Here is a 14,383-nt window from a genome sequence, read left to right as displayed (position 1 = left end):
TGAATAACTTCAGATAATAATATGTGAATAACTCTAGATAATAATATGTGAATAGTGATCACCATGTGAATAACTCTAGATAATAATATGTGAATAGTGATCATCCTGTGAAAAGCTCTAGATAATAATATGTGAATAGTGATCACCATGTGAATAACTCTAGATAATAATATGTGAATAGTGATCACCATGTGAATAACTCTAGATAATATGTGAATAGTGATCACCATGTGAATAACTCTAGATAATAATATGTGAATAGTGATCATCCTGTGAAAAGCTCTAGATAATAATATGTGAATAGTGATCACCATGTGAATAACTCTAGATAATAATATGTGAATAGTGATCACCATGTGAATAACTATAGATAATAATATGTGAATAACTCTAGATAATAATATGTGAATAGTGATCATCCTGTGAATAACTATAGATAATAATATGTGAATAACTATAGATAATAATATGTGAATAGTGATCATCCTGTGAATAACTCTAGATAATAATATGTGAATAACTCTAGATAATAATATGTGAATAGTGATCACCATGTGAATAACTCTAGATAATAATATGTGAATAGTGATCACCATGTGAATAACTCTAGATAATAATATGTGAATAGTGATCACCATGTGAATAACTCTATAGATAATAAGATGTGAATAGTGATCACCATGTGAATAACTATAGATAATAATATGTGAATAGTGATCACCATGTGAATAACTATAGATAATAATATGTGAATAGTGATCATCCTGTGAATAACGCTATAGATAATAGTATGTGAATAGTGATCACCATATGAATAACTCTAGATAATAATATGTGAATAGTGATCACCATGTGAATAACTCTAGATAATAATATGTGAATAGTGATCACCATGTGAATAACTCTAGATAATAATATGTGAATAGTGATCACCATGTGAATAACTCTAGATAATAAGATGTGAATAGTGATCACCATGTGAATAACTTCAGATAATAATATGTAAATAACTCTAGATAATAATATGTGAATAGTGATCACCATGTGAATAACTCTATAGATAATAAGATGTGAATAACTCTAGATAATAAGATGTGAATAGTGATCACCATGTGAATAACTCTAGATAATAATATGTGAATAGTGATCACCATGTGAATAACTATAGATAATAATATGTGAATAACTCTAGATAATAATATGTGAATAGTGATCATCCTGTGAATAACTATAGATAATAATATGTGAATAACTATAGATAATAATATGTGAATAGTGATCATCCTGTGAATAACTCTAGATAATAATATGAATAATATGTGAATAACTCTAGATAATAATATGTGAATAGTGATCACCATGTGAATAACTCTAGATAATAATATGTGAATAGTGATCACCATGTGAATAACTCTAGATAATAATATGTGAATAGTTATCACCATGTGAATAACTCTATAGATAATAAGATGTGAATAGTGATCACCATGTGAATAACTATAGATAATAATATGTGAATAGTGATCACCATGTGAATAACTATAGATAATAATATGTGAATAGTGATCATCCTGTGAATAACTCTATAGATAATAGTATGTGAATAGTGATCACCATATGAATAACTCTAGATAACAAGATGTGAATAGTGATCACCATGTGAATAACTCTAGATAATAATATGTGAATAGTGATCACCATGTGAATAACTCTAGATAATAAGATGTGAATAGTGATCACCATGTGAATAACTTCAGATAATAATATGTAAATAACTCTAGATAATAATATGTGAATAGTGATCACCATGTGAATAACTAGATAATAATATGTGAATAGTGATCACCATGTGAATAACTATAGATACTAATATGTGAATAGTGATCACCATGTGAATAACTCTAGATAATAATATGTGAATAGTGATCACCATGTGAATAACTAGATAATAATATGTGAATAGTGATCACCATGTGAATAACTCTAGATAATAATATGTGAATAGTGATCACCATGTGAATAACTCTAGATAATAATATGTGAATAGTGATCACCATGTGAATAACTATAGATAATAATATGTGAATAACTCTAGATAATAATATGTGAATAGTGATCATCCTGTGAATAACTATAGATAATAATATGTGAATAACTATAGATAATAATATGTGAATAGTGATCACCATGTGAATAACTCTAGATAATAATATGTGAATAGTGATCACCATGTGAATAACTATAGATAATAATATGTGAATAACTCTAGATAATAATATGTGAATAGTGATCATCCTGTGAATAACTATAGATAATAATATGTGAATAGTGATCACCATGTGAATAACTATGTGAATAGTGATCAATATAGATAATAATATGTGAATAGTGATCACCATGTGAATAACTCTAGATAATAATATGTGAATAGTGATCACCATGTGAATAACTCTATAGATAATAAGATGTGAATAGTGATCACCATGTGAATAACTATAGATAATAATATGTGAATAGTGATCACCATGTGAATAACTATAGATAATAATATGTGAATAGTGATCATCCTGTGAATAACGCTATAGATAATAGTATGTGAATAGTGATCACCATATGAATAACTCTAGATAATAAGATGTGAATAGTGATCACCATGTGAATAACTCTAGATAATAATATGTGAATAGTGATCACCATGTGAATAATAAGATGTCAGATAATAATATGTGAATAACTCTAGATAATAATATGTGAATAGTGATCACCATGTGAATAACTCTAGATAATAATATGTGAATAGTGATCATCCTGTGAAAAGCTCTAGATAGTAATATGTGAATAGTGATCACCATGTGAATAACTCTAGATAATAATATGTGAATAGTGATCACCATGTGAATAACTATAGATAATAATATGTGAATAACTCTAGATAATAATATGTGAATAGTGATCATCCTGTGAATAACTATAGATAATAATATGTGAATAACTCTAGATAATAATATGTGAATAGTGATCACCATGTGAATAACTCTAGATAATAATATGTGAATAGTGATCACCATGTGAATAACTCTAGATAATAATATGTGAATAGTTATCACCATGTGAATAACTCTATAGATAATAAGATGTGAATAGTGATCACCATGTGAATAACTATAGATAATAATATGTGAATAGTGATCACCATGTGAATAACTATAGATAATAATATGTGAATAGTGATCATCCTGTGAATAACTCTATAGATAATAGTATGTGAATAGTGATCACCATATGAATAACTCTAGATAACAAGATGTGAATAGTGATCACCATGTGAATAACTCTAGATAATAATATGTGAATAGTGATCACCATGTGAATAACTCTAGATAATAAGATGTGAATAGTGATCACCATGTGAATAACTTCAGATAATAATATGTAAATAACTCTAGATAATAATATGTGAATAGTGATCACCATGTGAATAACTAGATAATAATATGTGAATAGTGATCACCATGTGAATAACTATAGATACTAATATGTGAATAGTGATCACCATGTGAATAACTCTAGATAATAATATGTGAATAGTGATCACCATGTGAATAACTAGATAATAATATGTGAATAGTGATCACCATGTGAATAACTCTAGATAATAATATGTGAATAGTGATCACCATGTGAATAACTCTAGATAATAATATGTGAATAGTGATCACCATGTGAATAACTATAGATAATAATATGTGAATAACTCTAGATAATAATATGTGAATAGTGATCATCCTGTGAATAACTATAGATAATAATATGTGAATAACTATAGATAATAATATGTGAATAGTGATCACCATGTGAATAACTAGATAATAATATGTGAATAGTGATCACCATGTGAATAACTCTATAGATACTAATATGTGAATAGTGATCACCATGTGAATAACTCTAGATAATAATATGTGAATAGTGATCACCATGTGAATAACTAGATAATGATATGTGAATAGTGATCACCATGTGAATAACTCTAGATAATAATATGTGAATAGTAGATCATCCTGTGAAAAGCTCTAGATAATAATATGTGAATAGTGATCACCATGTGAATAACTATAGATAATAATATGTGAATAACTCTAGATAATAATATGTGAATAGTGATCATCCTGTGAATAACTATAGATAATAATATGTGAATAGTGATCACCATGTGAATAACTAGATAATAATATGTGAATAGTGATCATCCTGTGAATAACTATAGATAATAATATGTGAATAACTCTAGATAATAATATGTGAATAGTGATCACCATGTGAATAACTAGATAATAATATGTGAATAGTGATCACCATGTGAATAACTCTAGATAATAATATGTGAATAGTGATCATCCTGTGAAAAGCTCTAGATAATAATATGTGAATAGTGATCACCATGTGAATAACTCTAGATAATAATATGTGAATAGTGATCACCATGTGAATAACTATAGATAATAATATGTGAATAACTCTAGATAATAATATGTGAATAGTGATCATCCTGTGAATAACTATAGATAATAATATGTGAATAACTCTAGATAATAATATGTGAATAGTGATCATCCTGTGAATAACTATAGATAATAATATGTGAATAGTGATCACCATGTGAATAACTATAGATAATAATATGTGAATAGTGATCATCCTGTGAATAACTATAGATAATAATATGTGAATAGTGATCACCATGTGAATAACTATAGATAATAATATGTGAATAGTGATCATCCTGTGAATAACTCTAGATACTAATATGTGAATAGTGATCACCATGTGAATAACTCTAGATAATAAGATGTGAATAGTGATCACCATGTGAATAACTCTAGATAATAATATGTGAATAGTGATCACCATGTGAATAACTCTAGATAATAAGATGTGAATAGTGATCACCATGTGAATAACTTCAGATAATAATATGTAAATAACTCTAGATAATAATATGTGAATAGTGATCACCATGTGAATAACTCTAGATAATAACATGTGAATAACTCTAGATAATAAGATGTGAATAGTGATCACCATGTGAATAACTTCAGATAATAATATGTAAATAACTCTAGATAATATGTGAATAGTGATCAGCCTGTGAATAACTATAGATAATAATATGTGAATAACTATAGATAATAATATGTGAATAGTGATCATCCTGTGAATAACTCTAGATAATAATATGTGAATAACTCTAGATAATAATATGTGAATAGTGATCACCATGTGAATAACTCTAGATAATAATATGTGAATAGTGATCACCATGTGAATAACTCTAGATAATAATATGTGAATAGTGATCACCATGTGAATAACTCTATGGATAATAAGATGTGAATAGTGATCACCATGTGAATAACTATAGATAATAATATGTGAATAGTGATCACCATGTGAATAACTATAGATAATAATATGTGAATAGTGATCATCCTGTGAATAACTCTATAGATAATAGTATGTGAATAGTGATCACCATATGAATAACTCTAGATAATAAGATGTGAATAGTGATCACCATGTGAATAACTCTATATAATAATATGTGAATAGTGATCACCATGTGAATAACTCTAGATAATAAGATGTGAATAGTGATCACCATGTGAATAACTTCAGATAATAATATGTAAATACCTCTAGATAATAATATGTGAATAGTGATCACCATGTGAATAACTCTAGATAATAATATGTGAATAGTGATCACCATGTGAATAACTAGATAATAATATGTGAATAGTGATCACCATGTGAATAACTCTATAGATACTAATATGTGAATAGTGATCACCATGTGAATAACTCTAGATAATAATATGTGAATAGTGATCACCATGTGAATAACTAGATAATAATATGTGAATAGTGATCACCATGTGAATAACTCTAGATAATAATATGTGAATAGTGATCACCATGTGAATAACTCTAGATAATAATATGTGAATAGTGATCATCCTGTGAATAACTCTAGATAATAATATGTGAATAGTGATCACCATGTGAATAACTCTAGATAATAAGATGTGAATAGTGATCACTATAGATAATAAGATGTGAATATGATCACTATGTGAATGACTAGATAATAAGATGTGAATAGTGATCATCCTGTGAATAACTCTATAGATAATAAGATGTGAATAACTCTAGATAATAAGATGTGAATAGTGATCATCCTGTGAATAACTCTAGATAATAAGATGTGAATAGTGATCACCATGTGAATAGTGATCACCATGTGAATAACTTCAGATAATAATATGTAAATAACTATAGATAATAATATGTGAATAGTGATCACCACGTGAATAACTCTAGATAATAATATGTGAATAGTGATCACCATGTGAATAACTCTAGATAATAATATGTGAATAGTGATCACCATGTGAATAACTCTAGATAATAATATGTGAATAGTGATCACCATGTGAATAACTCTATAGATAATAATATGTGAATAGTGATCATCCTGTGAATAACTCTAGATAATAATATGTGAATAGTGATCACCATGTGAATAACTCTAGATAATAATATGTGAATAGTGATCACCATGTGAATAACTCTAGATAATAAGATGTGAATAGTGATCACCATGTGAATAACTCTAGATAATAATATGTGAATAACTATAGATAATAATATGTGAATAGTGATCATCCTGTGAATAACTATAGATAATAATATGTGAATAGTGATCACCATGTGAATAACTCTAGATAATAATATGTGAATAGTGATCATCCTGTGAATAACTCTAGATACTAATATGTGAATAGTGATCACCATGTGAATAACTAGATAATAATATGTGAATAGTGATCACCATGTGAATAACTCTAGATAATAATATGTGAATAGTGATCACCATGTGAATAACTCTAGATAATAATATGTGAATAGTGATCACCATGTGAATAACTCTAGATAATAATATGTGAATAGTGATCATCCTGTGAAAAGCTCTAGATAATAATATGTGAATAGTGATCACCATGTGAATAACTCTAGATAATAATATGTGAATAGTGATCACCATGTGAATAGTGATCACCATGTGAATAACTCTAGATAATAATATGTGAATAGTGATCACCATGTGAATAACTCTAGATAATAATATGTGAATAGTGATCACCATGTGAATAACTCTAGATAATAATATGTGAATAGTGATCACCATGTGAATAACTATAGATAATAATATGTGAATAGTGATCACCATGTGAATAACTCTAGATAATAATATGTGAATAGTGATCACCATGTGAATAACTCTAGATAATAATATGTGAATAGTGATCACCATGTGAATAACTCTAGATAATAATATGTGAATAGTGATCACCATGTGAAAAGCTCTATATCTAAATCCATTGTTTCTCTATGCTCCTCTTTTGAAATAATATTTATTATTTCATTATAATGAAATAAATACATGTGAAAGTGGTGCAAAGCTTTAGAGATGAGAGATGGTGACAACAAATCAGCACTTTGGGCCATATTCAGTCAGACGGGTCTGTTGTAGTGACTTTGTCCATGACCATACATAACAGTTCATAAACCCTAGAGTAACTACACTAGTAACTACACTAGAGTAACTACACTAGAGTAGCTACACTAGAGTAACTACACTAGTAACTACCCTAGTAACTACACTAGAGTAACTACCCTAGTAACTACCCTAGAGTAGCTACCCTAGATTAACTACCCTAGAGTAACTACACTAGTAACTACACTAGTAACTACACTAGAGTAACTACACTAGTAACTACACTAGAGTAACTACACTAGTAACTACACTAGAGTAACTACACTAGTAACTGCACTAGAGTAACTACACTAGAGTAACTACACTAGAGTAACTACACTAGAGTAACTACACTAGAGTAACTACACTAGAGTAACTACACTAGTAACTACACTAGAGTAACTACACTAGAGTAACTACACTAGAGTAACTACACTAGAGTAGCTACACTAGAGTAACTACACTAGAGTAACTACACTAGTAACTACACTAGTAACTACACTGGAGTAACTACACTAGTAACTACACTAGAGTAACTACACTAGAGTAACTACATGAGTAACTACACGAGTACCTACACAAGTACCTACACAAGTACCTACACAAGTACCTACACTGTAACTACACTAGTCACTACACTAGAGTAACTACACTAGAGTAACTACACTAGTAACTACACTAGAGTAACTACACTGGAGTAACTACACATGTAAATGCACTAGAGTAACTACACTAGTAACTAGCTTGTTAGTAGATTAAGTTAATGGAGGACCCTGATTGATCCCCAGGTGGACTTGAATGAGGAAGAGACAATCCTGATTATCCGCCGTCTCCACAAGGTGCTCCGCCCCTTCCTGCTCAGACGACTCAAGAAGGAGGTGGAGTCCCAGCTTCCAGAGAAGGTGAGAGGGCTTATACTATAGAAACATTACAGTATGTAAACCACAGATACTTGGTACTGAATGATACTTGATGTAAACAAACCACAGATACTTGATGTTGTAGGTGGAGTATGTCATCAAGTGTGATATGTCGGCCATCCAGAGGGTTCTGTACCGTCACATGCAGGGCAGAGGAATCCTCCTCACCGATGGATCAGAGAAAGACAAGAAGGTAGGAAGCAGAGATCCTGTTACGGTCAGTTCTCTTTCTAACTATTGACCCTGATCAAGCAGCTCAGATATGTGACATTGTTATTGTGGTCCTCAGGGTAGAGGAGCAAAGACCCCGAGGAGCAATGTGACATTGTTATTGTGGTCCTCAGGGTAGAGGAGCAAAGACCCTGATGAGCAATGTGACATTGTTATTGTGGTCCTCAGGGTAGAGGAGCAAAGACCCTGATGAGCTCAGAATGTGACATTGTTATTGTGGTCCTCAGGGTAGAGGAGCAAAGACCCTGATGAGCTCAGATATGTGACATTGTTATTGTGGTCCTCAGGGTAGAGGAGCAAAGACCCTGATGAGCTCAGATATGTGACATTGTTATTGTGGTCCTCAGGGTAGAGGAGCAAAGACCCTGATGAGCAATGTGACATTGTTATTGTGGTCCTCAGGGTAGAGGAGCAAAGACCCTGATGAGCAATGTGACATTGTTATTGTGGTCCTCAGGGTAGAGGAGCAAAGACCCTGATGAGCAATGTGACATTGTTATTGTGGTCCTCAGGGTAGAGGAGCAAAGACCCTGATGAGCTCAGAATGTGACATTGTTATTGTGGTCCTCAGGGTAGAGGAGCAAAGACCCTGATGAGCTCAGAATGTGACATTGTTATTGTGGTCCTCAGGGTAAAGGAGGAGCGAAGACCCTGATGAACACCATCATGCAGCTGAAGAAGATCTGCAACCACCCCTACATGTTCCCACACATTGAGGTACGTTACATGTTCCCACACATTGAGGTACGTTACATGTTCCCACACATTGAGGTGCGTTACATGTTCCCACACATTGAGGTACGTTACATGTTCCCACATATTGAGGTACGTTACATGTTCCCACACATTGAGGTACGTTACATGTTCCCACACATTGAGGTACATTACATGTTCCCACACATTGAGGTATGTTAGTTCTAGAACCACCCCTACATGTTCCCACACATTGAGGTACGTTACATGTTCCCACACATTGAGGTACGTTACATGTTCCCAAACATTGAGGTACGTTACATGTTCCCACACATTGAGGTACGTTACATGTTCCCACACATTGAGGTACGTTACATGTTCCCACACATTGAGGTACGTTACATGTTCCCACACATTGAGGTACGTTACATGTTCACACACATTGAGGTACGTTACATGTTCCCACACATTGAGGTACGTTACATGTTCCCACACATTGAGGTGCGTTACATGTTCCCACACATTGAGGTGCGTTACATGTTCCCACACATTGAGGTACGTTACATGTTCCCACACATTGAGGTACGTTACATGTTCCCACACATTGAGGTACGTTACATGTTCCCACACATTGAGGTACGTTACATGTTCCCACACATTGAGGTACGTTACATGTTCCCACACATTGAGGTACGTTACATGTTCCCACACATTGAGGTACGTTACATGTTCCCACACATTGAGGTATGTTAGTTCTAGAACCACCCCTACATGTTCCCACACATTGAGGTATGTGAGTTCTAGAACCACTACATGTTCCCACACATTGAGGTACGTTACATGTTCCCACACATTGAGGTATGTTACGTTACATGTTCCCACACATTGAGGTATGTGAGTTCTAGAACCACCCCTACATGTTCCCACACATTGAGGTACGTTACATGTTCCCACACATTGAGGTACGTTACATGTTCCCACACATTGAGGTACGTTACATGTTCCCACACATTGAGGTATGTTACATGTTCCCACACATTGAGGTACGTTACATGTTCCCACACATTGAGGTACGTTACATGTTCCCACACATTGAGGTACGTTACATGTTCCCACATATTGAGGTACGTTACATGTTCCCACACATTGAGGTACGTTACATGTTCCCACACATTGAGGTACATTACATGTTCCCACACATTGAGGTATGTTAGTTCTAGAACCACCCCTACATGTTCCCACACATTGAGGTATGTGAGTTCTAGAACCACCCCTACATGTTCCCACACATTGAGGTACGTTACATGTTCCCACACATTGAGGTACGTTACATGTTCCCAAACATTGAGGTACGTTACATGTTCCCACACATTGAGGTACGTTACATGTTCCCACACATTGAGGTACGTTACATGTTCCCACACATTGAGGTACGTTACATGTTCACACACATTGAGGTACGTTACATGTTCCCACACATTGAGGTACGTTACATGTTCCCACACATTGTATGTACATGTTCTAGAACCACCTACATGTTCCCACACGTTACATGTTCCCACACATTGAGGTACGTTGCATGTTCCCACACATTGAGGTATGTTAGTTCTAGAACCACCCCTACATGTTCCCACACATTGAGGTACGTTACATGTTCCCACACATTGAGTTACATGTTCCCACACGTTACATGTTCCCACACATTGAGGTACGTTACATGTTCCCACACATTGAGGTACGTTACATGTTCCCACACATTGAGGTACGTTACATGTTCCCACACATTGAGGTACGTTACATGTTCCCACACATTGAGGTATGTTAGTTCTAGAACCACCCCTACATGTTCCCACACATTGAGGTACGTTACATGTTCCCACACATTGAGGTACGTTACATGTTCCCACACATTGAGGTACGTTACATGTTCCCACACATTGAGGTACGTTACATGTTCCCACACATTGAGGTACGTTACATGTTCCCACACATTGAGGTATGTTAGTTCTAGAACCACCCCTACATGTTCCCACACATTGAGGTATGTTCGTTCTAGAACCACCCCTGGCTAGCATTTATGAGGCCATCAAACATATTCCTCACACGCTAGGAATGTATTTCCTCTCAACAATATTATGAAAAGGTGCCTCTCTGTCTCAAAGTTCAAGTTTTCTGAAGGCTGGTGGGCAGAGTGCTGATGACTGTATGCACAGTCACTGTATGCCCACTGTATGCACTTTCCGTAGCCTGATTATGCTGGGGAGAAATCACACACAGTGAGAAGTAGCAGAAGTTTCATGTAAGTGTCAAGCTTAGACACGGCCTTCAACACAGACATATAAGATGAATCTGCAGTGTTACTGCTTTTTCTGGAGCATAAACCTGAACCCGCAGTCTGTCAGGGTAAGACTTGCCTGGAGGGTAGACGTCTGTCTGGCAGGGTAAGACTAGCCACCCCAGGCCTGTCTGAGATGTGACACTCAGCCACAGCCCACCATCATGCTCTTGTTTTATTGTCTCTGCAGTGAAACCTTTAATGAGTTGTTTACTAGAAGAGTTCGGCAACATTTTAATTGGTCCCAGACTGCATGCAGATGTTTCACTTGTGTCTGTTTTAATTCACACAATTCAATCTACAATATTTACTTGGTGGAGCTAGGATTTGTTATCTGATAACTATGTAGATGTGCCAGCTAATCACAAATAAACTAAGACAATAGATTTTTAATTCAATTCTGATTTTCCACTATCTGTCTTGTCTCACAGGAGTCCTTTGCTGAGCACTTAGGCTTCCCGAACGGTGTTATAAGCGGGTAAGATATTAAGATACTCAACATTGCCCATTCAGTTATTAAACAAAATATGAATTTCCTTCAAAAGCCGAACGCTAAACACCCCAGACAACACTTTTCCCTTCTGGGACCAGATGGTTATTTATTCTCCTTGCCCTCCACCCCAGACACGAGCTGTACCGTGCATCGGGGAAGTTTGAGCTGCTAGACCGGATCCTTCCCAAGCTGCATGTCACCAACCACAGAGTTCTGCTGTTCTGTCAGATGACATCACTCATGACCATCATGGAGGACTACTTTGCTTACCGCAATTTCCTCTACTTGCGCCTCGACGGTATGTATCTCTGACCCTAACCATACCTCAATTTCCCCTACTTCAAGTCAAATCAAAGGTTATTTGTCACGTGCGCTGAACCAATAGTGCAAAAAAGGTATTAGGTGAACAATAGGTAGGTAAAGAAATAAAACGACAGGCTATATAGGGTAGAGAGGCTATATAGGGTAGAGAGGCTATATAGGGTAGAGAGGCTATATAGGGTAGAGAGGCTATATAGGGTAGAGAGGCTATATAGGGTAGAGAGGCTATATAGGGTATTTTTAGGGCCTTACTCTGACACCGCCTGGTGTAGAGGTCCTGGATAGCAGGAGGCTTGGCCCCAGTGATGTACTGGGCCGTACGCATTACCCTCTGTAGTGCCTTGAGGTCAAAGGCCGAGCAATTGATGCAACCAGTCAGGATTCTCTCGATGTTGCAGCTGTAGAACCTTTTGAGGATCTCAGGACCCATGCCAAATCTTTTTAGTTTCTTGAGGGGGAATAGCCTTTGTCGTGCCCTCTTCACGACTGTCTTGGTGTGTGTGTGTGTACCATTCTAGTTTGTTGTTGATGTGGACACCAATGAACTTGAAGCTCTCAACCTCTCAACCTGCTCCACTACAGCCCTGTCGATGTGAATGGGGGCGTGCTCGGTCCTCTTTTTCCTCTAGTCCACAATCATCTCCTTAGTCCTGATCACGTTGAGGGAGAGGTTGTTATTCTGGCTCCACTTGGCCAGGTCTCTGACCTCCTCCCTATAGGCTGTCTCGTCGTTGTCGGTGATCAGGCCTACCACTGCTGTCTGCAAACTTAATGATGGTGTTGGGAGTCGTGCCTGGCCATTCAGTCGTGGGTGAACAGGGAGTACAGGAGGGGGCTGAGCATGCACCCCTGGGGAGCTCCAGTGTTGAGGCTCAACGTGCAGATGTGTTGTTACCTACCCTCACCACCCGGGGGCGGCCTGTCAGGAAGTCCCGGATGGGAGGTAGGTGTTTAGTCCCAGGATCCTTAGCTTAGTGATGAGCTTTGATGGCACTATGGTGTTGAACGCTGAGCTGTAGTCAATGAATAGCATTCTCACATAAGTGTTCCTTTTGTCCATCTGTGGATCTGTTTGGGTGGTATGCAAATTGAGTGGGTCTAGGGTTTCTAGGATAATGGTGTTGATGTGAGCCATTACCAACCTTTCAAAGCACTTCATGGCTACGGATGCGAGTGCTACGGGTCTGTAATCATTCACGCACACAAGCCTAGGGCGTCCAAAAACATGTATCACACAAACAATCTTACATGAAGAAATGATGGGGAACAGAGGAATACATACATGTATATTGATTAGGGAATGAAAACCAGGTGTGCAGGGAACAAGACAAAACAAATGGATACATGAAAAATGGAGCGGCGATGGCTAGAAAGCCGGTGACGTCGACCGCCGAACGCCACCCGAACAAGGAGAGGAGCCGACTTCGGCGGAAGCCGTGACAATCCGGCTCTGTCCTCTACCTGCGTCGCTTCCTCTTGCAAATAACGGGGATGTCAGCCCTGTCGGGTGTTTGGAGAATGTCCTGTGCTTATTACTTGTTGTAGATAAAAAGCTTTGTTTAATCCGAGGTGAGTGATCGCTGTCCTAATATCCAGAAGCTCTTTTCTGCCGTAAGATACGGTTGCAGAAACATTATGCACAAAATAAGTTACAAATATCGCAGAAAAAAACACATAGTAGCACAATTGGTTGGGCGCCCGTAAAACTGCTGTCTTCCTGGGAAGGAGAGGACCAAAGCGCAGCGTGGTAAGTGTCCATGGTTCTTTAATGACAGAAACTCAACATGAACACA

The 14,383-nt window shown here is 35.8% G+C and overlaps 1 protein-coding gene across 42 annotated transcripts in view; it reads left to right on the top strand.

The window, feature by feature from the left end:
* The window catches only part of smarca2 (SWI/SNF related, matrix associated, actin dependent regulator of chromatin, subfamily a, member 2), a 214,611-nt gene that overhangs the window by 96,877 nt on the left and 103,351 nt on the right, over positions 1–14,383 (top strand). For 34 of the 42 annotated variants that reach the window (XM_052479896.1, XM_052479900.1, XM_052479899.1 and 31 more), the window contains 5 exons: positions 8,386–8,499; positions 8,603–8,710; positions 9,379–9,465; positions 12,208–12,254; positions 12,401–12,567. In XM_052479896.1, the coding sequence (XP_052335856.1) occupies positions 8,386–8,499; positions 8,603–8,710; positions 9,379–9,465; positions 12,208–12,254; positions 12,401–12,567 (523 nt within the window). Of the gene's footprint in view, positions 1–8,385; positions 8,500–8,602; positions 8,711–9,378; positions 9,466–9,675; positions 9,700–10,206; positions 10,231–10,352; positions 10,377–10,667; positions 10,692–10,712; positions 10,737–11,059; positions 11,084–11,278; positions 11,303–11,458; positions 11,483–12,207; positions 12,255–12,400; positions 12,568–14,383 lie in introns of those variants that run through there. The other 8 variants (XM_052479937.1, XM_052479936.1, XM_052479935.1 and 5 more) reach the window with 8 other exon arrangements.

This window comes from Oncorhynchus keta, chromosome 25 (assembly GCF_023373465.1).
Source record: "Oncorhynchus keta strain PuntledgeMale-10-30-2019 chromosome 25, Oket_V2, whole genome shotgun sequence".
Classification (NCBI taxonomy): domain Eukaryota; kingdom Metazoa; phylum Chordata; class Actinopteri; order Salmoniformes; family Salmonidae; genus Oncorhynchus; species Oncorhynchus keta.
This window is presented reverse-complemented; position numbering and strand designations above follow the sequence as displayed.